The following is a 26,973-nucleotide window of genomic DNA, read 5'->3' on the forward strand; positions in this document are numbered from 1 at the left end:
CAAAAGGCATTATTTCGTTCCTTTTTATGGCTGAGTAGTATTCCATGGTGTATACACCCGCATTTGCTCTATCCACTCATTGGTTGATGGACACTTAGGTTGGTTCCATCTCTTTGCAATTGCGAATTGTGCTGCTATGAACATGCATGTCTAGCTTGCTTTTTTCCCCCTCAACACTATATCCCCAGAGACTAACACAGTGCCCTGCACCCCGTTAAAGGACCAAAAAATATTTGTTGGATGAATAAAGGAGTATATCAAGAGCAATATTTCAATTATGGAGCGGGTCGTGATGTGTATTTTAATGAAAGCCGACTATCTTCTCCAATATTTGAAAAAACAATGTTTAAAAGGCTTCTATTTGTACACCTTTTCACACTTTAGCTGGCAGAGTTCAGGACTTGATGGAAACATAATGAAGGGCTCAGAATGTACTCATCGCAGACTGAGCCCATATGGTCACTGTGGGGAGAGAACGCTACACTCACGATGCTAGCAATCCTGCAGCAGGCGGCCCGGCAAGACACGGTTCCCCGCCCGGCCACCAGGCGCCCGCGCACGCGCACAGCCGCGCTCAGTCCGCGAGGGCCGGGTTGAGGGAGGCGGGGCTCCCCGGGCGCGTGCGCGGCGGCCTGAGCAACGGGCCCCTCCCTTAGCGGGGGCGCGCGGCGCTGAGGACCGCACGGAAACGGGGAAGTCAGGTGGCCGCTGCCGCCGCCGCCGCCGCGGTTTGTCGCCAGAAGGAAGATGGCGGATCTGGAGGAGCAGTTGTCTGATGAAGAGAAGGTAAGAGTCGCGGGGGCGGCGGCGCGGGCTGTCAGGAGCCGGCTCAGCCCGGGCGGGTGGGCCCGGAGTCTGGTCGCAGGGGAAGGGCATTGGCCCGCAGCCGGCCTTGCCCTCGGTTGCCCTTCCTCCCCCATCCTTGCTGCGCCCAGTGCCTGCCCCTGTCGGTCACCCGAGGCCCCGCGCGGGGGCAGGTCTCTGCCAGGCCTGCTCGCTCCGCTCCTTGTAGGGTGTGTACTCCGAAAATAGGAAGCGGGAGCCGGGCGACGGCGGGCGGGGGCGCGGGCGCAGGGGAGGGCGGCGGCTGCCCAGGACCCGCTCCTGCTGTCGGGCCGCGGGGCCTGCGCCGGGGGCCGGGGACGGGGGACCGGGGACGCAGAGGGGTCTGCGTCCGTGCCTGGGAGCGGCCCAAGGGCAGTGCCCAGCGCGGCGGCCTGGCCTGTGAGTGTAGCGGCGGGGTGAGGGGAAGGGAAAAATCGCTTAGGAAGCAGACCTTCACTTCTCCCTTCTACTTCCCCTTCCTCAAAGCAAAATGCTTCCTTTTCTGATTCTCTACGGTTTATCCTTTTTTTTTTCCTTTCCCCATAGAGGCCTCTCGCCCTCCTTCTCTCTTTCCTTTCGTGGCTCTAGCAGTAAGCTTTGCAGCTCCCATGTTCCCCAGGAGGCAGCACAGTTGCTCACAAAAAGACGACCCCCTCCCCATAGTTGTTTTCTGCCCACGTTGGCAGCAGCCCCCCCGGGGGTCGATTTGGTGGCACCTCAGCTTCCTGCTAGGACTTCTTCCGAAGAGGGGAAAATGTGCAACTCCTTTTACTGTATGTTAGATACTGTGACAGCAATGGAACCAGATGAACGACTTAAGTTCTCAGATATTTAAAACGAGAAATAGAATAATTCATTGAACTGCTGCTCTCTTAATTCGCCCCTTTCGTTTGGCTTTTGGGAACGTCCCATTCCCGAGGGTGGTGGGGTAGGGGAGAACCCTGCTAATTTTGACTATTTCTCGGAAAGCACCCTTAGAAGTAACTGACAGAACATAGGAATGAGTTAGTTGCAGGGTTGGAAATGTCCACTCTTCGTTAAAGAGTGCTTCATTTTTAAATTTCAAAACAATACAGCCAATGCAGGAAAATACAGGTACATTTAGGTACGTTGTGGTGTTTAAGAAATCTTCATGTAAGTCTGAGAATATTTTCATTTGGGACCCTCTGCTGTAGATGTTTTTATATGCTGTGTTCTTGCACAGAAATAGAAGGTTCTGTCCCATTCCCAATGTGAATGGTCAGAAGTCAGCCTCATCTTTATTTTCGGAAATCTTTTTTTCTCTTGTGTTCTTCGGTGAAAGTGATAATACAACAACAAAATGGGGCGGGCAACATCTCCATAGCCCACAGACCCAGTAGGCAGATCCCTGTATCCACAAAAGTTGCTGTACGGTATTCAATGTATAATCTTGGTAAATAACCCTGTGTAGGTGACTGAAAATGTACAGGAGTGCACAAACACATATTTAAAATTGAGTCGTGCTAAAAAGCTTAAAAAGAGATTGTCGTGTTTTCATTCTACCATTCTTAAATGATGATTAGTAGCTCAAGTGGCTAGAAATCTAGCTGAAGAGAGACTACTCAGTGTGGGAGTCAATATAGACCTGCCATGTGTTGTAAAGACCTAAAATAAAAAAGTTTTTTAAAAATGAGATAACAAGATGCCTTATTATCCGGCACTCTCAGGGCACTAAGCTTCATAAAGAGGAATGAGGAGGTTGTGTGTCTTAAAGCCTGCGCCGCCTAGTAGCAAAATGTTTTATGGTTAAATGAATGAAAATTCTAATTTGATTTTTGGTTGTTTTGTAAGAATATTATGTAGATATTTTACATATAAATTTCATCACTATATTTACTAATTTAAAAACTGACTAAACTTTTAGGTTAAATTCAAGTAACCAGTTAAGTGAAATTTTAACGTTCTTGTCACTTGAGATATCCAAAGGTTATTTTCATTTTGGGGGAGGAGGATGTGTCCAGTATGGGATCAGAAAACAGAGAGGACTTCAAAGTGATATTTTAATATTACTCTTTCTACCGCCTTATTGGTAATTTTCAAAAATAAGCTCTCAAGCTGGGCACGGTGGTTTGCACCTGTAATGCCAGCTACTTTGGATGCCAAGGTGTGGAGGATCGCTTGAGCCCAGGAGTTGTAAACCAGCCTGGTAACATAGCGAGACCTCATCTCTAAAAAAATTGTATTGTTTTGAATGCTTTTAAGTTTTTGAAATTTCCATTCTAGATTGCAAATCTAAGGAAGGGAAGCTATTAAGATGTATCTAGTACCATACTGTATATATGCTTGGCTCAGTTAGATACATTCATTACTTAATTTGTTGTTGTAAGAGGTAGTTGTTCTATTACTATTTCACAGATGAGTAGAGTGAGGTTCAAAAGCTTTAAGTAGTTCACCCAAGGACAGTCAAGATGAGGTAGTATTTAAAGTTTGTCTTAGTCCAAGGTTGATGTTCTTGTGACATTATGCTCTCTTCTTTTTTTTTTTTTTTTTGAGACAGAGTCCCACTCTCGCCCAGGCTGGAGTGCAGTGGTGCAATGTCGGCTCACTGCAACCTCCGCCTCCCGGGCTCAAGCGATTCTCCTGCCTCAGCCTCCTGAGTAGCTGGGATAACAGGCACATGCCAGCATGCCCAGCTAATTTTTGTATCTTTAGTAGAGACGGGGTTTGCTATGTTGGCCAGGCTGGTCTTGAACTCCTGACCTCAGGTGATCCACCCCCCTCGGCCTCCCAAAGTTCTGGGATTACAGGTGTGAGCCACCGTGCCCAGCAGACATTATGCTTTCTTAAACAAAATTAATAAGAACCTCTTCTGGTTTTGTCTCTTCATTTTTAATTTGTTGACAGCTCATTTTGAAAAAAGAGAAACGTTGATTCTTCCTTTTTTGTTTTTTAGACGGGTTCTCACTCTGTCACCCAGGCTGGAGTGCAGTGATGATTATGGCTCACTGCAACCTCAACTTCCTGGGCTCAAGCAGTCCTCTCACCTCAGTCCCCCCAAGTAGCTGGGAGTACAGGCAGGCGTGCCATGACACCCAGCAAATTTAAAACAATTTTTTGTAGAGACAAGATCTCACGATGTTGTCCAGGCTGGTCTCAAACTCCTGGCTCAAATGATCCTACCACTTGGGCCTCCTAAAGTGCTGGGATTACAGGCATGAGCCATGATTCCTAGCCCTTTTAAAAAAAGTAATACCAAACAAATAGTGTTAGGTTCTAAATTTTTGTCTTGATCATTTTAGAATAAAGTTTATTATTAATACATTTAAATGTGTTATGTTACGGTAGGAAGCATTTTAGAAATTAATCTAGAATAATAGTTTTGTTTTTTAAAATCATACACAATTGCTTTTTGAGGATACCACTATGAAGTTTAATAACCTTTTCTCCTTTGGCCACTGGGTGAATGGGAAATAAATTTAGCTGAAGAACACAATGAAGTTCTTTAAAGCTCGTAACTTGCTATAGTGTGTCCCATAGACTTTTTTTTTTTTTTTTTTTTTTTTTGGGACGGAGTCTCGCTCTTTCGCCCAGGCTGGAGTGCAGTGGCACTATCTCAGCTCACTGCAAGCTCCGCCTCCTGGGTTCACACCATTCTCCTGCCTCAGCCTCCCAAGTAGCTGGGACTACAGGCGCCCGCCACCGCGCCCAGCTAATTTTTTGTATTTTTAGTAGAGACGGGGTTTCACCGTGTTAGCCAGGATGGTCTCGATCTCCTGACCTCGTAATCCGCCTGCCTTGGCCTCCCGAAGTGCTGGGATTACAGGCGTGAGCCACCGTGCCCGGCCTCCCATAGACTTTTACATAGTTACAGAAACCCTAGGCCAAAAACAGTTCATTTTCATTCCTGGGTCAGCTGTATTGTACAGTAAAGCATTCTTGTGAATTTGAAATTGTATGAAATTATGGTGTAAGGCTGAATTGAAAAGACCCATTCTGAAACCTCTCTCTGGATGAGAGATTCAAGTTCCAGAAGGAATGCACTTAGTTACTGATGGGAAAGGATCTTTTTTCTTCCTGTAACCCTTTACCTCAGTGATTACAGTAATCTATCCCATAGCTGCAACTTTTAGATCTTTGCAGTTGTCTCCCAGGTACATAGCTGTAGCACTAACTTCTTTCCTGATTACTGGTCAGATTTTTATCTGCTAGTCGTGTTCACTGGAGATGGTTAATTAGGTATGTTCAAATGGAGCTTGCCTGGAAGTAAATTTATAAACGCCCATCGTCTTTCCTCTCACACAAAGGGGGGTATAATCTATCTTCTCTTGGTAATTTTTCTCTTTATATCTTTATTCCCATTATTCCAGTCATCCTGGTTTTTAATTTCAGATTTATTCTAACTTTTTTTGGCCCCATACCTTACAATCAACTGGTAAAAGTTGTCACTTCCATCGTCAAAATATGTATTATACAAATAACTTATTTCTTGCTTGAAAAGTTAATTCATTTATATTAATACTTGGTTTATTATCTCTGCATTGACCTGATTATTAAATAATGTTTGGTAACAAAATTTCACTGTACAAACAGAATGCAACTTGATCATACTTGTTCTGTGCCAACAGTTAAGTCAAGAAAAATGTCTCATATCTGTTCTTTCCCTTCTGTTATATTTGCCACTGTTAGGCTTTTACGAGAAAGTTTCTAGACTAATCCCTCCTGTTTCCCGTATCTAAGCCATGCTTTATTATGTCATTTCTCTACTCTCAAAATTTAGTGCCTGGATCCTCCATTGCCTTTACAAGGAAGCCAAGCTCTTAAAATGGTATTCATGGCCTTGTATTCCATTTTAACCTAAATAGTTCTGACATTTTCAATATATATTGTCACTTAATCGTGCTGTGAATTTAGAGAGACTTCAGAGAGCTGCATACTAGTCCATTTCTCTCTTTTTTTTGAGACAGATTCTCACTCTCTCACCCAGGCTGGAGTGCAGTGGCATGATCTCGGCTCACTGCAACCTCCGTCTCCCAGGCCCAAGCAATTCTCCTGTCTTAGCCTCCTGAGTAGCTGGGACTACAGGCACACACCTGTGTGCCTGGCTAATTTTTGTGTTTTTAGTGGAGATGGGGTTTTGCCATGTTGCCCAGGCTGGTCTGGAACTCCTGAGCTCAGGTGATCTGCCAGCTTTGGCCTCCTAAAGTGCTGGGATTATAGGCATGAGTGACCACGCCCAGCCACTCGTCCATTTCTAGCACCTCAGATAAATTGTTTAATCTGTCAGCCTCAGTTTGCTCTGAAATGTTAGAATGTGGTAGTAAGTACCTTCTTCATTAAGTTGTTATAAATCTAAATGGGCTTGGCATGTAGTAAGCACACAATAAATGGTGGTTATTTTTCTCTGCTGATGACTTTTCATCTACTTGGAGTGTTGGCACTGCTCCCAGTTCTGTCCCCTTTTTTGAAACATGAAAATCTCAGTCATCCCTCAAGATTTAGCTTATATTACACAGCTAGTTTAGCCTCTCATCTGAACTCTACAAGAGATCATTAGTATTAAATACAATTTTCCATAATAGTTATTTGCTTGCCTTTTTTCCCTTTTCCATTGAAATTCCTAAGTGCAGACATAATGTCATCTTTAGCATCTATTGTTACTCTACATGTGATGAACAGGATGGCTGTACCTGCAGTTTACATACTTCTCCCTCAGTGACTGGCTTCAGAAATTTTGTGTATGTAAAAACAATATAAGCTGCCATTGTATTTCATAATATTAATGTAAAATTAGAAATGTTCTTATTGGCTGGGCGCAGTGGCTCACACCTGTAACCCCAGCACTTTGGGAGGCTGAGGCAGGTGGATCACCTGAGGTCAGGAGTTCGAGACCAGCCTGGCCAACATGGTGAAACCCCATCTGTACTAAAAATGCAAAAAATTTTCTGGGCATGGTGTTGTGCACCTGTAGTCCCAGCTACTTGGGAGGCTGAGGCAGGAGAATCGCTTGGACCCGGGAGGTGGAGGTTGCAGTGAGCAGTGATCGCACCACTGCATTCCAGCCTGGGCAGTAGAGCAAGACTCCATCTCAAAAAGTTTAAAAAAAAAATTCTTATTAATGAGAAGGTAAACTCAAGCAGAAAGCTGTTAATGTGGACAATATTCGTTCCTGATTCTATTCTATAGATAAATTATGTTATTTCACCAATAAAATGTAAAAATTTCTGTTGCAGACAGGAACTTGATAGCCGCTATAACATTAGTGGAGTTTTTCAGAGTTTGCACATTAAAGTAAATTTGTAGTAAATTTTCAGTGCATTTGGGAGCCATTTTTGCATGAGTAGTTGAATAGATAGAATAATTGCATGTTAGTGTGAGAATACAGATATGAAAACACTTAGAGTGGAGAATCTAAAATAATTTTTAAGGTTAAAAAGCAGGATGGCAGAACTTGACCTGTGGTTCCAAGCTATGACCTAAAAGCCTAATCAGTCACCTGAAGCAAAAATTTGTTAAAGTTATTATATCAATAATTTGTTAAATAAGAGATGCATGCATATCAGAGAAAATGAGGTCTTTGTCTTCTGAAAACCACTCTCGTGACAGGTTCCATAAAAATACCCATGGCTGTTTCAAAAAAGGAGTATTTCATAAATTTTATTTTGAGGATTAAGTATAGTTTTTACATTCTTGCTCTTATGACATATTTACATGTTTCACTATGCATCTAATGGCTGAGAACTTTTCTTATACATTGTAATTCACAATGTTTCTACTGGAAATAACTTTTGAAATCCATTTAACTCCATCTTCATTCATTTACCAAATATACCATATTTCACTGATTTCAGTACTGATACTTTTTTATATTTTAAGATCTCTGAAATCAGGCTGCATTGTACAATCAATGGCTTGTAATATTTCATTGGTAGCATTTTTCCATTTTTAGTGGTAGATAAAGTTATGCATCTTATATTGATTGTGAATCAGGATAGGCAAGGATATAGTTCATTAACAAAACCTCCTAAAATCTCAGCACAAGGGTGTTGAATGTGGAGGCTTTGTACTGCATCTCATTCATTCCATGTATGTCTAGCATGGGTCAGCAGAGAGCCCTGCTCAGGGAAGTAATTTAGCTTTCCAGTTGATTAGAGAGCTTCCATCTAAACTTTTTTCTCAGTCACTGCAGTAGTGGGAAGGAAATGGAATGCATTGCACACTTGTTTTTTTTTGTTTTGGTTTGGTTTTTTGAGACAGAGTCTTACTCTGTCACCTAGGCTTGAGTGCAGTGGCACAGTCTCGGCTCACTGCAACCTCTGCCTCCCGGGTTCAAGGAATTCTCCTGCCTCAGCCTTCCGAGTAGCTGGAAGGAGCTCACGTCACTTCTGCTCAGATTTCAATTAGCTAAAGCAAGTTACATGTATAAACCTAATTTCAGAAAGGTCAGGGGAGAAGAGGAGAATTGGAATATTTGTGAATAGCATAGATTAAGTTTTAAATTCACTAAAGTGTAGCCATCACCTGGAAGGTAGACACAATGCAAAACTAGATTCGAAGATGAATTGGACATATGTAATATACATACTAAATTGGGTCTAAAAATTTAGAAGATAGAAAAGCTACTTCTGCCTAGGGGCATGGTAAACATCAGTTGGGGTCAGGCTCATACCAGAGAGCACAACATAGGGAAAAATAACAGGAAAGTGGGAACAAGCAGGCAGTGAGTTTTGTGTAAAAAGAATTCAGTTAAATAGTTGAGTGTCTATCTTTGGTACTTTTAAAATAAGAGATGCAAAGGTGAATTGTGCTGTTTAACAGCTCACTGTCAGGGTTTTTCCACCTCAGCACTGTTGACAGTTTGGGCCAGATATGGTTGGGCGGGTGGATGTCCTGTGCATTGTAGGGTGTTTAGCGACATCCTTGGCCCACGTGATATGCCACTACCATAACCCAGGCTTACCAATCCAGAATGTCTCCTGGTGGACAGATTCACCCCTTGTTGAGACCCCTGGGTCTAGATAGATTAGAGCTAGTAAGAACAGTTGAGAACCTGGCTTAAGTGGACTTTAGGACCTGGTTTAAGGTTGTCCCACAAGAAATGGAGGAAGAAAAGATCGCCAATAGATTTTAGAGTTGGAATCAAGAAGACTTGATAAATGAATATAGGGGAAAGGCATGAGTCAGAGAAAACTGTGAACATTAAAGTCTGGATGACTGGGAATTGGCACCACTAGTAACAACTGGAGAACACAGGAAAGAGGATACACAGCTGGGGGGAATAATGGTGAATTTAGTTTTGGTTGTACTGAGTTTGAGATGCTAGTCATTGTCTATGTGAAAATGCCTAGCAGATACGGAGATAGAGAAACAGCTTGGAAAAGAGGTCAGCTCCAGAGATTATATAGAGATTTGAGAATCCTCTTTTTGTGGGTTAAAGCGAGATGGGATAAGCCCTTTAGGACAAAAAGCTTAGACATGGGAAAGAGGAGAGGGCAGGAAGAGTATACTTTATACTTTGATTTGAGGAATAAGAAGTGGAGAGAGACCTAAAGGTGAGGAGAAACACTTGAGGTCGAAGTGTTATCTATTGATAGCTAGCACAGAGTAGGTGCTGAGGTCACAGAATGTGACGAGAATTTCAAGAAGGAGCAGTGCTCAGTGTTGCAGAGATTAAGGAATATGAGACTGAAAAAAGCCTTTGGATTTAAGAGAAAGAAATGAGAAACAAATTATACCTACTCTATGCCAGGCACTTTAACATGTATTCTCTCTATTAATTGTCAGAATAACCTTGTTATTATCTTCATTGTACAGACAGGAAACTGGTGCAGTTACAGCTATTTAAGTGGTGGATTAGTGGCCTTCAAGAGAATAATTTTACTAGTGTTTGGAGCAAGGAGTGGAGAGACATAAGCCAGATAACTGGAGTCTATAATAAAAAGTATGTATGTATTTTCCCTTTTCCAGAAACAGCCTTTCAGTCTTGTTTGCATTGTAAACTACTCATCTTTGGATAATCAGACTCAAGGACTTTCTTCTCTTCTTTTGTATCCTGACCTATCTCTGCTCCCTAAGCAATTTATACTTATCTTTGTTATAACATTTAGCAATTTTAATAGATTTACCTGTTGTCCTTATTTCCTGTGTTCTTCAGGGCCAGGCCCTATGTCTTCATCATCTTTGTAATTCCAGTAGAGCTCCTAGCATGTGTTAAATCAGTGATTTTCAACTCTGGCTGCACATTAGAATCAACTGGAGAGTTTATAAACAAAATGAACGCACAGGCTCCTCTTGTGAGTGAGGCCTGGAGTGTCTAATTCCTTGTGTTTTTTTTTGTTGTTGTTGTTGTTGTTGTTGTTTTAAAGCTTCCCAGGTGATCTGAATGTACAGCTAGGATTGAGTCTCACTGTATCACTGTATTAGGGGCTCAATAAATGTTGACTAAAGGATGAGGAGTGGAGACAGTAAGTACAAATTATTCTTGAAAAAAATTGGTAGTGAAACAAAAGAGAAAAGTATTACTTTTACTTTGTATTACAAAGTATTACTACTTTGTTTTTTCCTGCTATTTCACTTTAAGAATACTTTTTTTTGTAAGAGAACATTCTAGGGTGTATAAGGGAAATGATTCAGAAGGGAAAAGGAAATTGAAAACGTAAGATAAAGAATAGTTTCCATAACTTACTTTCTTTTAGTTGATGATAATGCCTACTTTGGATTCATGGGTTTCTTCATATTTTAAATAAATGGTAAAAACATATTTAAAGAAGAATCAATGTTGAGTTCTTTAGATGACCCAGTTTTAGGTTAAGTGCTGTGGGCCCTGTTTTTAATTACCAATCAAAATGATAATTATAAAGGAAAAAAATTTAGAGGAAAACTTATTAAAACAAATTACCACTCTTGAGTTTACCCATATTAAGATAAATTCACCTGACACACAGACATGTGATAGTGATCACTTGGTCATAAACTATTTAAATATCATCAAGTTCAAAAAAGTGGTTTTTTTCTCCGGTTTTACCTCTAATTCTCAAAAGACATAGCCATTTTTTAGAGAGCTGTGGAAAACAACTTCAAATAATTCTTTTAGTTGAAGTGGAAAAGTGCATAGTGGCTCCTTTAATTTTACTACCAGTGTCTAAAGCAGTGACCCTTTTTGGTGTTACATTTTCTTGAGAATCAAGTAAAACCTATAAGTCATTTCTCAAGAAGACTAGACACTTCAAATTTTACATCTAAAGTCGCTTATAGGGCGTGGGTGCAGTATCTGGTCACCCTTCAGAATCACCTGGAGAGATTTTCTAAAACATAGATTTCTAGGTCCCCATTCTCTGGAGATAGATTCACTGGGTCTGGAATAGAGGGTGGGAATCTGTATTTTTTCCAAGCTTTCCAGGTGAGTCTGACCGCCATTCATATCTGAAAAACTCCTACCCTAATATCTCCTTCCTTGATCATGGCGGCCCATACCATGTGGAAATTATAGGGACTGTAGGTAGGATTCTCAGATAAAATACTGATGCCTCAGTAAATTTGAATTTAAGCTAAATGGTGAGTCATTTTTAGTATAGCTATTTCCCATAGTAGTGCACCCTTGGACTGCTGGAGAGTGCAGGGTCCTTTGCCTCTAAATTTAATGGCTCTAGATGGCTGTTTTGGGGTTTTGTTTTTTTGGTTGGTGTTTTTTTTTTTTTTGGTGGTGTGTATGTGTGTACATGTATGTCTGTGTGCTCCCATGCACATACATTGTCTGCTTTTTATACTTTCATCTCCTTTAAACCTTGCTTAAGGTTTAAAAAAATTTTTTTTTAACTTTTGTTAGTTTACCATTTTTATAGCTGCTTTGGTGAGGACTCTATTTCCTGTTAAAGAATTGTTTTCTTCAGACAGTTTTAAAATCACCTAGAACTCAAGTTTTACCTTAGTGTTTGAAAACATGTTGCCAAATGTTCAGCAAAGGCACTAGAACAATCTGGAGAATTCATGGACATAGGCAGGTGAAGTAACATTAATTTTGCCATCTATTTCTGTAAATTGTGGTAATGATTGACAACCCACAGTAAACTCTCACGTTGTACCCTGCTGTTCTAGATGGTAATTATAAAACTGAACTAGCACTACCAATTGCTTCTGACTTCCAGTAATAAACACATCTTGAAGAGGTGACATAGGCTGAGGGAACCCAGTCACTTCCACCTGTGGTACTTCACCATGGAGCTTGTCTTTGCTTGAGAAAAGTACATTCTGTACCATTAATGCAAAGAGTGGCACTGTCAAGGATTGCAAGGCAGAAAGATACATGTGAAGCTTATGTTCATCCAGCCCTCCTTCCCTTTGTTCTCTTTCCCTGATAAGTTTTCCAGTCTTATTCAGCAGTGTAGGTGTAAGATAGTACATTTCCAAATTCCATATTCCAAGTATCATAGGCCATTAAAAGTACTAGATGTTTTGCACTCATTACTTTTTCTGAGGTATCACTCAAGGCCAAAGGCAGCAATTCAAAAGCCTGCTGATACTTGCCTGGTTCATTAGGGTATCCCATAATGATACCAAAGCTTTTGATCACAGCTTTTCATATCAAATATGCCTTACCTTCCATTTAAGGAGGACCAGGGAGTTAGGAACTTCTTGAGGAAAGTAAGGCACCACTACTCCACAGGATTTAGCTACAAGTAGTGTCCTTTCTGGGTCTTTGTGACTCACCTCTTCCCATCACTGTGGTAAATGTTCGGCTTCTGCGTGTGTTAGTCCGACATGATGTGTGAATGCCATAACACCAGTTAGTATCACTTGCCTTGGCTCTTTATCTGGCCTCTTGATCATACTAGAAAGAATGTGGAGAAGCTGATTTTTCTTTTTAGATTCAAGATGTAGGCATGTTGTATACAATCTGAGGGCATCAGTGTCTCTGTCTTTGCCAGCAGCACGTCAAGTGCAATGTATAGCAAGCAATATCCAAGCATCATCACAAGGTGTTTTTCACTTTAGTCAGAGACACTTCTGATCCTAAGCGACATCTCCTGACACTTGAAAGAAAGTAGTGCACGATGGAAAGCAGAAGACAGTTTCCTGTGGGGTTTATCAAAGTGAACTGTGCTTTTACTTGATGGAGAAAATAGCATTCTTTCCTTTCTCTCCTAAGGGAAGGGACTGGGGAATTCTCTCTAAGAATACTGGAATTAGGCTGGGCATGGTGACTCATGCCTGTAATCCCAGCACTTTGGGAGGCCAAGGTGGGTGGATCACTTGAGGTCAGCAGTTCGAGATCATCCTGGCCAACATGGAGAAACCCCGTCTCTGCTAAAAATACAAAAATTAGCCAGGTATGGTGGTGCTCACCTTTAATCCCAGCTACTTGGGAGGCTGAGGTGGGAGAATCACTCGAGCCCAGGAGGTGGAGATTGCAGTGAGCGGGGATGGTGCCAGTATACTCCAAGTCTGGGCAACAGAGCGAGACCCCATCCCTCCCCCCACAAAGTGGAATCAACATTATCTGGTTTTGAAAAATGAACATCCTTTTTTTTTTCTTTCCTTGCCTGAACTGTTTACGACTGAATTCTGTTCGTTTTCTTCAGAGTCTTGTAGGGATTCCAAAGAAGGTTGAATGGAATCACAAACTACCAAATGGCAAAGTGTTCATTTTTTAGGGTGGCCATTTTAGGTCTTCTAATTTGCTCCATCAAAGACCATTTCTCACTATTTAATAAATTAATTTTATCTTCCCAATTTGTGTACTAACAAGGAGTTCTCTACAGGTTGAGGAATAGAAACGAGTGAAAGAAGATTGCCTAAAATTGATATAAGAGCTTCTAATTCATTTTCTTTCACTCCACTAGCAATATCCATAAAATCTTTCCCAGTTACTTGATCACTTCCAAAGTCTCAGTAGATTTGCAATAAATTGAAGGGTTTTTTTTTTGTTTGTTTGTTTTTGAGACAGGGTCTTGCTCTGTCAGCCAGGCTGGGTGTAGTGGCACAGTCATGGCTCACTGTATCCTTGACCTCCCAGGTTCAAGGGATCCTCCCATCTCAGCCTCCCAAGTTGCTGGGACCACAGGTGCTCATCATCATGCCTGGCTAATTTTTTTTTTTTTTTTTTAATTTTTTGTAGATACAGGATCTCACCATGTTGACCAGGCTGGCCTCAGGTGATCCTCCCATCCCAGCCTCCCAAAGTGTTGGGATTTTACAGGTGTAAGCCATGGCACCTGGCCAAATTGGATGTTTTAAAATGTTTAAGTTATCCCGTAACTCAAAGTTCTGATCATTGTTTTCATCGGAGGTGTTTATTGATGTAAACTTGCATTCTTCAATAAAAATTCAGTTACATAGAAGTTTAGAGGCCGGGCGTGGTGGCTCATGCCTGTAATCCCAGCACTTTGGGAGGCTGAGGCGGGCGGATCACGAGGTCAGGAGATCACACTGGCTAACACAGTGAAACCCCGTCTCTACTAAAAATAGAAAAATTAGCCGGGCGTGGTGGGGGGCACTGTAGTCCCAGCTACTCAGGAGGCTGAGACAGGAGAATGACGTGAACCCAGGAGGCGGAACTTGCAGTGAGCAGAGTTCGCGCCACTGCACTCCAGCCTGGGTGACAGAGCGAGACTCCGTCTCAAAAAAAAAAAAAAAAAAAGTTTAGAGCACTCAAGAGGTTTGACTGGCTCCTGAATTTCAGGGCTCAGTTTGTAATGTTTTCATTCCTGTGAAGGAACTTCATTTTCTGCAGCCTTTGTCAGGTTGGCTGAGATTTTCCTTTGTTAAAATGTTGTTGTATGTCAACCACTTCTCTCCTCCCTTCACATCCATTGGCTGATAGGAAACTAGATAACCACACTTGTAAATTTATGTCTGAAATAAAAATAATATGATCTGTGGAGAATCTCATGTTCTTTTTTAATGTTTAGGCTATATGTCACCTTATTTGCTTGCTTAAAACATATTTTTAAGTATCTGAATTCCTTGCTTCCTGTGTGCCTTGATATGTCCCCAGTTACATATCTTAAATTCAGGCTTCACCGGTAAGGTAAGTGAGATCTTGTTTTAATTGCCTCCTCTTCATTCCATTGATGAGAGAGGGGTTCTTGCCCTGGAACTGGGGGGTTGACAGAACATACAAAACCTGACACTGGACAGATGAGATTGACAGCAGTTTATTAATCACAAATACTCAGCAGCCGAGGAGAGAGGAGACAGCACACCACGCAGGCCCACATGGGAGTTGTGCTTGGGAACAGAGTGAACAGTCAGGGGCTGTAGGAGGCAGACTTTAGTAAGTATCAAGAAGGTGGAGTGATCCCTGGTTCGCAGGACGTGATCCATTCATTGTTTGATAATTCCAAGGGCTAGCAGAGACCCAAAGCTTGCTACTCAGGGATAAGAAGGAACTGTGTCTGTTCCCTGTGATAAAAGATCGTTTGGCTAGGGGACCTTATCTGTGGGAGCAGAGTGAGGAGAACTTGCAGTTAGGCCATTCAGGGCTCTCCCTGTTTTCCCTAAGTGTCAAGGCACACGTAATATTGAGCCTTAATTTTAGGCTTTAAACCACAAGTCTCAAGAGTGCTAGCCAGTTATCAAAGGTATTTGCTAATGATTGCTGTACTAAATAATATATCAAGAAGTTTTTAATAGTATAATTTGATGTTAGAGTTTTCCTTTCTGTATGACCTTTTCTTCTGATATTTTGCAAAGTTTAAGATATTCTGCTGCTGTGTGGGGTTTCACCACAGTAGATAAAAGATGGCCAAATCGTGTATATGAAGTGATATGGCAAGAGGAAAGACAAGAGTTCTTGTTTGAGAGACCTAATGGAGTGATAAGGCTCCAGTTCTGTGTATATGTGGGGTGAGAAAGAATGGATAGGTTGTAGGAGCTAGAAAGTGGCAGAAAGATTGCAAAGGTAGTAATAGCTATTATTTGAGTGCTTACTCTGTGCCAAGCACTTTTCTAAGTGTATTATCTAATTTACTGCTAGTGAGGAAACTGAATTTAGTTTGCCTAAGGTCATGCAGGTAGTAAGCAGTGGAGCTGTAGTCTGAATCTCTGCTTAATGTTATTTAAGAGCTTTTGCTGTTAACAGTTAATATTTTACAGCCTTAGAAGAGCCTTATATATCATGCTAAAGACTTTGAACTTAATCTTGTTGGCATTGGGGAACCATCGAGTGATCTTGACAGGGAAGAAAAATCAGAATTTGCATTGAAAAATACCAGTCTGGTGGCAAGGTGGAAAATGAATTTTGGAGAAAGATGGGGCCAGAGGCAGGACAGCTTTATAACAATCCAGGAACAAAGTGCCTGGGTCCGAATAAAATGGAATGGAATCAAATAAAAAGGGAATGGACTTGAGCAAGAGACAGGTACTCACTGATCATGTGACTGACTGTAGGAGAGAAGTGTGGAATGATTTCTAAGTAGTGGCAATAATTTTGTCAGAACAGAAGGCAATACATTTGAATGAGAAGTTCAAGGTATCTTTGAGACATTTTGATGGAGATCTCTAATAGATAAATTATAGTTAGAAAAAGGATAGGATCTTTATCTTGAATGAGGTTATAATAGGTGTGTAGATTTGAGAGTTACTGTGTGGTGATGATGGAAGCAATGGAAATGGATTACCTAGAGATTTATTTTGTTCCTCACAAAAGAATCGTCATAGAAGACTTATGCTGTATTGGGAGGCAGTATGTAAAAAGCCGAGGACTTCATCCAGAGACTTCATTCAGATCTTAATTCTGGATTTCTGTTTTCTCTTTCATAAATTAAGGGTAATATCAGCTATATCAGAATAATCATAGATAATATTTTATTAGGGCCTGAGGTATAAGAGTTAAGAAATAGGCCAGGCGCCGTGGCTCATGCCTGTAATCCCAGCACTTTGGGAGACCGAGGTGGGTGGATCACAAGGTCAGGAGATCGAGACCATGCTGGTCTAACTCGGTGAAACCCCGTCTCTACTAAAAATACAAAAAATTAGCCGGGCGTGGTGGCGGGCGCCTGTGGTCCCAGCTACTTGGGAGGCTGAGGCAGGAGAATGGCGTGAACCCGGGAGGCGGAGCTTGCAGTGAGCCAAGATCGCACCACTGCACCCCAGCCTGGGCGACAGAGCGAGACTCCATCTCAAAAAAAAAAAAAAAAAAAGAGTTGAGAAATAATGATGCATGTCATCTCCCTTAGTTTTTACCTTTGAAAACCGAGGTTTACAGAAGTTAAAATAAAAACAAAATCTTGGCTACAGATCATTTGCCTTTACTTATGTAAAGCCCCACATCTTAACTGCACATTGCCACCATCTTTCTCTCCTGTGTTGCTATTACTGGTGTTTGAAGTGAGCAGGGTCAAGTGGAGGGGGAAGGATGACATCCCAAGTAAGAAGAAAGGATGTTGATGTATGGGAAGTGAACGCACTGCAGACAACACAGTAATACATGGGCATAAGCCACTCTTGAACACTGTAGGGCACAAAGAAACTAACATATAATCACTTGAAAATGTCTGTATTCCAGGTCTATATTTAAGAATATTGGCCAGGTGCGGTGGCTCACACCTGTAATCCCAGCACTTTGGGAGGTCGAGGCTGGTGGATCACGAGGTCAGGAGTTTGAGACCAGCCTGACCAACATGGTGAAACCCCATCTCTGCTAAAAATACAAAAATTAGCCGGGCGTGGTGGCACGTGCCTGTAATCTTAGCTACTCAGGAGGCTGAGGCAGGAGAATCACTTGAACCCAGGAGGCAGAGGTTGCAGTAAGCAGAGATCGTGCCACTGCACTCCAGCCTGGCGACAGAGCGAGACTGTGTCTCAAAAAAAAAAAAAAAAAAAAAAAAAAAGAAAAGAATACTGGGACTATGCTAATGCAGGCATACTTCTTATCTACTGCTATTGCTGCTAATAATAATAGCTAATATTATCTATTTACCCAAGGTCACATAGCTAATGACTAGTAGAGTTTAGAAATCCAGCCTGGGTCAGTCTGGCTCCAGAGATCATACTGTAAACCATTACACCAAACTTTCTTTTTATTAGGATAAGTTTTTGTGATTTTTGAATGTAAATTATTTGAAAATTAACTATCTACAGCAGCAGTCCCCAGCCTTTTTGGCACCAGGAACCTGTTTCATGGAAGACAATTTTTCCACAGGGGCTAGCGGGGTGGGGATGGATGGGGGAATGTTTCAGAATGAAACTTTTCCACCTCAGATCATCAGGCATTAATTAGATTCTCATAAGGAGCGCACAAACTAGATCCCTCGCATACACAGTTCACAATAGGGTGTGCATTCCTATGAGAATCTCATGCTGCTGCCTATCTGACAGGAGGCAGAGTGCAGGTGGTAATGCTTGCTTGCCTGCTCCTCACCTCCTGCTGTGTGACCTGGTTCTTAACAGGCCCCAGACTGGTACCTGTCTGTGGCCTGGGGGTTGGGGACCCCGATCTACAGAATTGCATTAGTGATAACTCTCAAAATGTTCATTTCATTGAAATACTACATTCCCTGACCATTTTGAGTAAATAGGAATTTATTCGTGCTTATAGATTTATTCAACCTGTAATCAGTAGCTACTGAGTACAGAGTATGGGACAGAGGAAACAGATTTTGCCTTGAAGGGAGATTAAATGTTTATTTATTCAGCTAATATTTGAGGGTCTGCTATTTGCCAGGCACCATTCTAAGCACTCAGATATGGGGGTATATAGGCGGTTTCTCCCGCTCTGATTTTTTTTTTTCTTCCCAGACTAAGTCAGTGCTACACTTTGAGGATTTTGAAAGCAGAGGGCCTGGAAAGTTGGCCAATTTTTTTTAAAGTAAATGAAGGTAAATATGTTTAACCATAGATGACGTATCTCATTTGTCTTGCTTTATTATAAAGTCTAAACTAGAACAGTTTATTTTTGAGTGTCAAAAATCATGAATTGGTTCAAATAATTGTAAACTTACATTTTAATTAATCAGAACTCAAGTAATTAGAATCCTCTATTTAATCCAGAATTATTTAAGTAGATTTTAAGGGGATGATGGCTCATTGTGAACTGCAGCAATGCCTACTACAATTTTTTTTTTTTTTGAGAGGGAGTCTCACTGTGTTGCCCAGGCTGGAGTGTAATAGTGTGATCTCAGCTCACTGCAACCTCTGCCTCCCGAATTCAAGCAATTCTCCTGCCTCAGCCTCCCGAGTAGCTGGGATTACAGGCACCTGCCACCGTGCCCGGCTAATTTTTATATTTTAGTAGAGATGGGGTTTCACTGTGTTGGCCAGGCTGGTCTTGAACTCCTGACCTCAGGTGATCCACCCGCCTCGGCCTCCCAAAGTGCTGGGATTATAGGCGTAAGCCACTGTAACCTGCCTTTTTTTTTTTTTTTTTTTTTTTTTGAGATGGAGTCTCACTCTGTCACCCAGGCTGGAGTGCAGTGGTGCAATCTCAGCTCACTGCAAGCTCCACCTCCTGGGTTCACGCCATTCTCCTGCCTCAGCCTCCCGAGTAGCTGGGATTACAGGTGCCCAGTACCACACCTGGCTAATTTTTGTATTTTTGGTAGAGACAGGGTTTCTCCCTGTTGGCCAGGCTGGTCTCCAACCCCTGAGTTCAGGCGATCTGCCCACCTTGACCTCCCAAAGTGCTGGGATTACAGGCGTGATCCACCACAGTGACCATGGAAAGTCTTTAAAGTCAGTTGGTGAGGAGGTTTAGAATATTAATTTGCTTTCACATTACTTACATTGATATTTTTGTAGTGTTAACCAAAGCCTCTATTAAATTCTAGAATAACATCACTTCTTGCTGCCTGCTAATATTATTGAATATTTAGGACTTTCTTGAGGAAGTCACATTCTTAACAATTACTACTTGTATGATGACTGCTAACTTCTTTTTATCCATATAACAGTATAATAAAAAAGAAATAGAGCCCTATCGCACATCAGGCACAAAAATCAATCCTGGACAGATTGAAGAACTAAGTACAAAGAGCAAAACTTTAAAGTTAGAAAAAATACAGGAGAAACCACGCAACCTCAGAATAGAGAGGGAATTTTTTTCCCCAGTCTTTAAATACTTGACTGTGTTCAGGGCATTCTTTTACAAAACTACAGTACAATTATCAGGCCGGGCACGGTGCCTCACACCTGTAATCCCAGCACTTTGGGAGGCCGCGGTGGGTGGATCACAAGGTCAGGAGTTCAAGACCATTCTGGCTAACATGGTGAAACCCCGTCTCTACTAAAAATACAAAAAATCAGCCGGGCGTGGTGGTGGGCGCCTGTAGTCCCAGCTACTTGGGAGGCTGAGGCAGGAGAATGGCATGAACCCGGGAGGTGGAGCTTGCAGTGAGCCGAGATCGCACCACTGCACTCCAGCCTGGGCAGCAGAGTGAGACTCCGTCTCAAAAAAAAAAAAAACAAAACAAAAAACAAATTACATCACTAATGCACCTTCCCCTCCACCCCCCGGGTCCAGGATCTAAACCAGAATCACATTGAATTTTGTTGTAATGTCTCTGGTCTTGCTTAATTTGGAACAGTTTCTCAGCATTTTTTATTTTTCATGACCCTAACTCTTTTGAAGAGTACAGACTGATTATTTTGTAGGCTGTCCCTCAAGTTTAGTTTGTTTGTTTCCTGATAATTAGATTCAGCCTATGAATTTTTGGCAGGAGTGTCACAGAAGTGATATGTTCTCGGTATATACTCTCAGGGGGCACATGATGTCAGTTTTTCAGTTTTTCTTTATTACTGTTGATAACTTTGATCATTTGGTAAAGGTGGTGTATGGCAAGTTTCCTCAATGTAAAATTACTATTCTTTAGTAATTAAGTGTCACCTGGAAAGATACTTACATACCATGTAAATATCCTGTTGTTTTATTATTCTGCCCACCAACTTTAGCCTCCCTTGATGATTTTTTGCTTGCAAGAATTACTGTGGTGGTCACCCAAGGTGGTTTTCTAATTCAGTCCCTCCTTTTCCATTTATTAATTGGAATTCTATGATGAAGCGCTTTTCATTTTCCCCCATTTGTTAGTTTATTTCTTTATGCCAGTATGGACTTACAGATTCTTGTTTTATTCTGTGGGTTACCATTCATTACTACCATTACGTAATGGGTTGCTTGAAGAATTATTATTATTATTATTATTTTTTACAAAATAAGCCCATAAGAAAAACAAGATATGAAAAAATAATGTTTGACAGTAATACTTTTATATTGTCTCAGACAGTTGATGGACAGAAATTATTTTTTTCTCAGGGCTCACATGTATTTTGGATATTTTTTGAACACCCCAATTTTATCTTCTGTATAGGTAGCTTTATAGTGACTAGTGATGTGTGCTCTTCTACAAGAAGCGCAATAGAATGGAGCACATTTATTATGTTATATTTGTTACCTTTGTGTATATTTTATACCACATAATATTTGGAATCAAGAGAAAAAATATAATTTCAAGATTTAACTCAGGTTATACTTGAATCTCTATAGCTTAACTTTTCAAAACTACTCTGTACTTCTTGATGTGATTGTTGTGAGGTATGCCTGTCAGCTGCCAGGGACTTTATCATGGAGGGATAGAGTTAATCTCCCACCTGTAGCCACTGGTCCCCAACAAAACCATGCCCCGAAAATCCAGAATTAGATTAGAAATAAAATAAAAGTAATAACTCTTTCGTGATTTTGACTCCAGTTTTTCCAGAACTGACTTTGAAGAATAACATGTGGAGGAAGATGGTGATAAGGAAAAAAAAGATTTAGCAGTGGGCCTAGAAATGTATCTAATAATTCACTAGATTCTTTTAAAAAAGCTATAATTCCCAAGGGTAAATAGAATGTATTTACTTACCCTCCATGTTTGTTAGATAAACTTTAAGGAAATACATTTGTAATTATTTTCAGAAATTCTACTCTTGGGACCTATTCTTGTTAACTGGTATTTTTTTTTCTTTTTTGCATTTAGAAATGAGCTAGAATAAATAATTTTTAAAATTAAAGTCAGCGAGGAGGAATGTTGAGTCTGTAGCAGTGGATAAAAAATACCTGGATGATTGAACAATATCTTCTTAGGAAGACAGTCAAACTTTTACTGTGAGAGGCATCCTTTCTTTTGTCTAGGGCCTGAGAAATCCAAAGGTCAGATTCTTACCTTTTGAAATTCAGAAAGAACCAGATTAAAGTATTTCAGGCACGGCTGGTTTAATCCACATTGTGTTTGGGGTTCTCAGCCAGTCTGCTCCCTTGACCTCCCAACCCTTAGTGGTACTTTGACCCACCATTCACTTCGGATGTTGTGGAAGTCCAGTAATACCTTTTGATTACTGTGTACATTTAGTGAAACAGCAAGGGCAAATAAGTTCATAGGATAAAAATGCAGTACAGATCATTTTTGCTTTCTTGGTGAAAACTCAAAATAGAGCTGACGAAAATTCTAAATGGTATATCGCCTTTTTTGGAAACAACTAAAATTTTTAAAGCTCAACTAGTTAAATGCATTACTAAATGTGCTATATGTATACTGCTTGCTATCAGGAATTTAATTTAGCCAGTTTTATAGGTAGTGTTTGTATAAGTCATTAGGAGTGTTAAAAATAATTACCTCAAAATTCTAAAAGTGTTCTGTTATGACATTTTTAATTTCTTGCCTGTGGTAGTGATCAAAAGACTTCAGTTTAAATACTTCCTAACAACTCCTTATCTCAATAGGAAGGGGATAGGGGCAGAAAGGGGATAAGGAAATGAAGATATTTACGTAATCATAATAGACTCCAGTGTATGTTCGGCATGCACAGTGGCCTATACCCTACTCTATCCTTGCCTTTTTAAAATTGTTATTTATACTTTACCTTTTAATAGTACTCTTAAACGTTTTAGAAGCAATATATTTTGAAAACACATAAAAATTTTTATTTTTTCAATTAGCACATAGTGAGTACTCTTTTTTGATGACTTTTAGCACATGTATAGATCAATGTAATCACTACCAAAATCTAGATACATACTAGTACAGTTCCATCAACCCCAGAACTGTGTTTCTTTTTCCCCCTCTCATTTCTGTTTGTAGTCACACTCTTCCCCTTCCCCACCCCTCAGCTTCTAGCAACCATCCATCTTTTCTTCATTGCTCTAATATGTTTATTTGAGAATGTCATACATAGGGAATACTGTAGAGTTACTATGTAATGTTTTGAGATTGGCTTATTTCATTCAGCATAATGCTTTTGAGGTTCATTCCAGTTGTCGCATATATTAATGGTTTGTTCATTTTTATTGCTGAGTGATATTTCATTGTGTAGATATACCACGGTTTATTTGTCTGTTCACCCATTTATGGACATTTGGGTGGTAGATTATTTCCAGTTTTGAACAATTATGAATAAGTTTTTATATGAACATAAGTTTGCATTTCTGAAGGGTAGATACCTAGGAGTGGGATTGCTGTGTCCTATGGCGTGTGCTTGCTTAATTTTATAAATGGCCAAACTGTTTTCCATACTGGTTGAATGAATGATTTGCATTTCCACAGAAATGTATGAGAGTTCCTGTTCTGCATCCTCACCAGCACTGGGTGTTATGTCCTTTTTATTTTAGCCATACTGTTAGGTATGTAGTAGTATTTCGTGATTTCAATATTCATTTCTCTACTGACTAATGATATTAAGCATCTTTTTGTGCACTTATCTGTCTTATATATCCTCTTTGGCAACGAAGTGTCTATTCAAGTCCTCTGCTTACTGTTTTCTTACTGTTGGAGTCTTGAGGGTACTTTATATATTCTGAATAAAAATCCTTTGTTGAATATGCAATTTGATAATATTTTCTCCAGTTTGTAAACTTGTCTTTTCATTCTCTTAACAGAACAGAAGTCTTCCACAGAGCAGGTTTTACATTTTGATTAAGTCCAGCTTACCAGTTTTGTTTTTTTTTTTAATGGATCATGGTTTTGGTATCATGTCTGTGTGTGGACAAAACACCTGTGTTTTTTTTCTATTCTCCCACTCAGCACAACAACACAGAACACTTCTGTGACCCAGTGTTTGGTGGGGAGAAGTGGGAGTCCCCCACCAAAAATCAAGCAATCAGTTCTACAGTGGACACTGGCTGGGTGTCATGTAGTTTAACTCCAATACCATCTATGTGGAGCTACCTGGAGATAGTCACATCCCACAGGTGGAGGGCTCAGTCCCCAAGATTGCTCCTTCCCCCACTTCGGACACCAGTCGCAAGTCTGGGCATTTGGAACTTCTGACTGACCAGCTATAGATCCAGATTCTCACAACCCTCTTTTCGGGTTCAGTAATTTGCTAGAGTGGCCCACAGAACTCAGGGAAATGCTTACTTAACATTTACCAGTTTATTGTAAAGGATACAGATGAAGAGATGCATAGGGTGAGGTATGGAGGGAGGGGATCAGAGCCTCCATGCTCTCCCCAAGCACACTACCCTCCAGGAGCCTCCATGTGTTCAGCTCTTCGGAAGCTCTCCAAACCCTCTTTATGGGTATTTATGGAGGCTTTATTATGTAGGCATTATTGATTAAACCATTGGCGACTGGTAATAAACATAACCTTCAGCCCTTCTCCCCTCCCTGGAGTGCAGGGTAGGAGGTGGGTCAAAAGTCCCAGCCCTCTAATCTTGCCTCGTCCTTCAGTGACCTGCCCCACCCTGAAGCTATCAGTCAACATTACTTTGGAACACTAAGAAGTTTGAAGCAGAATCTATTATTGCTGTCAGATACCAGATAGATAACAAAAAGATGATAAGATGATAACAAAAAATGGTATTTAAATTAGTGCTTACCAAGTACTTGAGATCATTTACTCTTCCCAAAAATTCTATGAGCTAGTTACTATTTTATATGCACTTTTTAGGTGAGATAGCTAAAGCAGAGGAGATTAGGTAACTGTCAGTCTGATTCCAGAACCTAAAGTTCTATTAATTACAAAATGCTGCTTCTCAAGTTCAAAACTACAAACATTCCCTTTGTCTTAAATAGACGTTTTCTAACCTTTTGAAGGCCTTGTCATACATGTGACCTCTAACTAGGAACGTCTTAATTCTAGCCATCTATACGTTTTTTCCATGTTTCTCTTCTCTGAAAACAGCATCTGTACTTAGATACATATACATGCACACATAACATGTATACAAACATACACAGCCATTTCCTTTTCTTTCCATTATTTTTAGTTTCTACATCAAAGCAATGATAGTGCTATCAAAGTGGTAGATATAAAAATAAATCAAGGCTTTGTTTTTGCCAAGGATGGTCCCTTCATACAGTGAATACTTGAATGTGCATAAAAATCACCTGGAAATGTTGTTTAAATGGTGTTTCCCAGGACCTGTCTCCAGAGATTCTGATTCAGTCAGTTGGTCTGGGGCCAATGAATTTGCATTTTTGACAAGGTGCTGCTGAGGCTGCTTGCCTAAGGACTGCACTTTCAGAGACACTACCTCAACTTATTCAGAGGTACCATGTAGTGTGATTGGATGGCTCCTATACATACTTACGGTGCTTTCACTAAACTATTCTGTTGGGCACATCATCTACCCTCTCAGATACATTTTCGTTAGTGATTAATCTCTTTATCAAAATAGGCTTTATTCTCTTAAAATATGCCTGTTAGCACACTTGTTGATGTTTAATCTCCTACTTGTCTTCGAACTAAGATTTCCTAAGATCTGGTCAGGTCTCCTGTTAAACCTTTTGAACTTAAGACTTTTCCTTTCTCCTTTTTCTCTACATGTTTTACTAATTTATGACTTTTTAATCAAATATGTATGTCATTCTTCTTCATTTTATTTATACCTAAATGCGTCTTGTCTTCACACATAGAAAATTTTGTGATTGATTTTTTTTTCACTTTAGTTTAGAAGAAATAAAATTGCTTATAAGAAATCGTTGGCCAGGCATACTGGCTCACGACTGTAATCCCAGCACTTTGGGAGGCTGAGATGTGAGGATCCTTTGAGCTCAGGAGTTCAAGACCAGCCTGGATAACATAGTGAGATCCCTTCTCTATCAAAAATACAAAAAATTATCCAGGTGTGGTGGCACGTGCCTGTAGTCCCAGCTGCTCGGGAGGCAGAGGTAGGAGGATGGCTTGAGCCCAGGAGGCAGGGGTTGCAGTGAGCCAAGATCACACCACTGCACTACTGCACTCCAGCCTGGTGGCAGAGCAAGCCCCTGCCTCCAAAAAATAAAATGAAATAAAATAAAATAGGCCAGGTGTGGTAGCTCACGCCTGTAATCCCAGCACTTTGGGAGACCGAGGCAGGCGGATTATTTGAGGTCAGGAGTTCAAGACCAGCTTGGCCAACATGGTGAAACCTCATCTCTACTAAAAATACAAAAAATTAGCTGGGCATGGTGGCACGTGCCTGTAATCCCAGCTAACTTGGGAGGCTAAGGCAGGAGAATCACTTGAACCCAGGAGGCAGAAGTTGCAGTGAGCTGAGATTGTGCCACTGCACTCTAGCCTGGGTAACAGAGTGAGACTCCATCTCAAAAAATAAAAAATTAAAGTTAAATAAAATAAGAAATTGTTTATTTTGTAGGCAGCTTTGAATCTTTATTCATTCAGTATTGTGTGTTTTATCTACATTCAGTCTGTATGTTGTGATTATATTAAATTATTGAAACAGTAGTGATCTTAAGGTGATCGAGTGAAAAAGTATCACTATTTAAAATCTTAAGCCATTTTCAGTAGAGCTTTGAAATAGTATAATTTTGCATGTTTTGTGCTTATTTTAGCAGAAGCCTGTGATATGGAACATTTATATCTTTCTTTCTGTTTTAGGTGCGTATAGCAGCAAAATTCATCATTCATGCCCCTCCTGGAGAATTTAATGAGGTTTTTAATGGTGAGTGTTTGATTTATAACACTAGGCTTGATGTATCAAGCCCTCTTTTTAAAAGAAAACCAAAATAATCAAAATAAGCTAAGGAGAGTATGCAGAAAAATCTGTCTTTTCTGAATTACAATGAAAATATGTTAGTCTGGATTTTGTAATGGCTAGAATATAATATATTTATTTATATATGATGATTCTGTTAGCAAATTAACCCTTTTAAAGCCTGAAATAAATTTTATTCATATCACTGACTAGAATATATCCTCATTCTGGGAAAGGAGAGTCTTTTTGGTAAATTGTTTTATTTAAGTAAAACTATAAACACATATAGTAGATATTTCTTCAAT

At 40.5% G+C, this 26,973-nt stretch overlaps 1 protein-coding gene across 1 annotated transcript in view; it reads left to right on the forward strand.

Moving 5' to 3' along the window:
- The first annotated feature begins 611 nt into the window (after positions 1-611).
- The window catches only part of CAPZA2 (capping actin protein of muscle Z-line subunit alpha 2), a 56,648-nt gene continuing 30,286 nt past the window's right edge, over positions 612-26,973 (forward strand). The window contains exons 1-2 of the mRNA XM_030825449.1: positions 612-786; positions 26,572-26,635. Coding sequence (XP_030681309.1) covers positions 748-786; positions 26,572-26,635 — 103 coding nt within the window. The 5' untranslated portion in view covers positions 612-747. The remainder of the gene's footprint in view (positions 787-26,571; positions 26,636-26,973) is intronic.

Source organism: Nomascus leucogenys, chromosome 13 (assembly GCF_006542625.1).
Source record: "Nomascus leucogenys isolate Asia chromosome 13, Asia_NLE_v1, whole genome shotgun sequence".
Taxonomy (NCBI): domain Eukaryota; kingdom Metazoa; phylum Chordata; class Mammalia; order Primates; family Hylobatidae; genus Nomascus; species Nomascus leucogenys.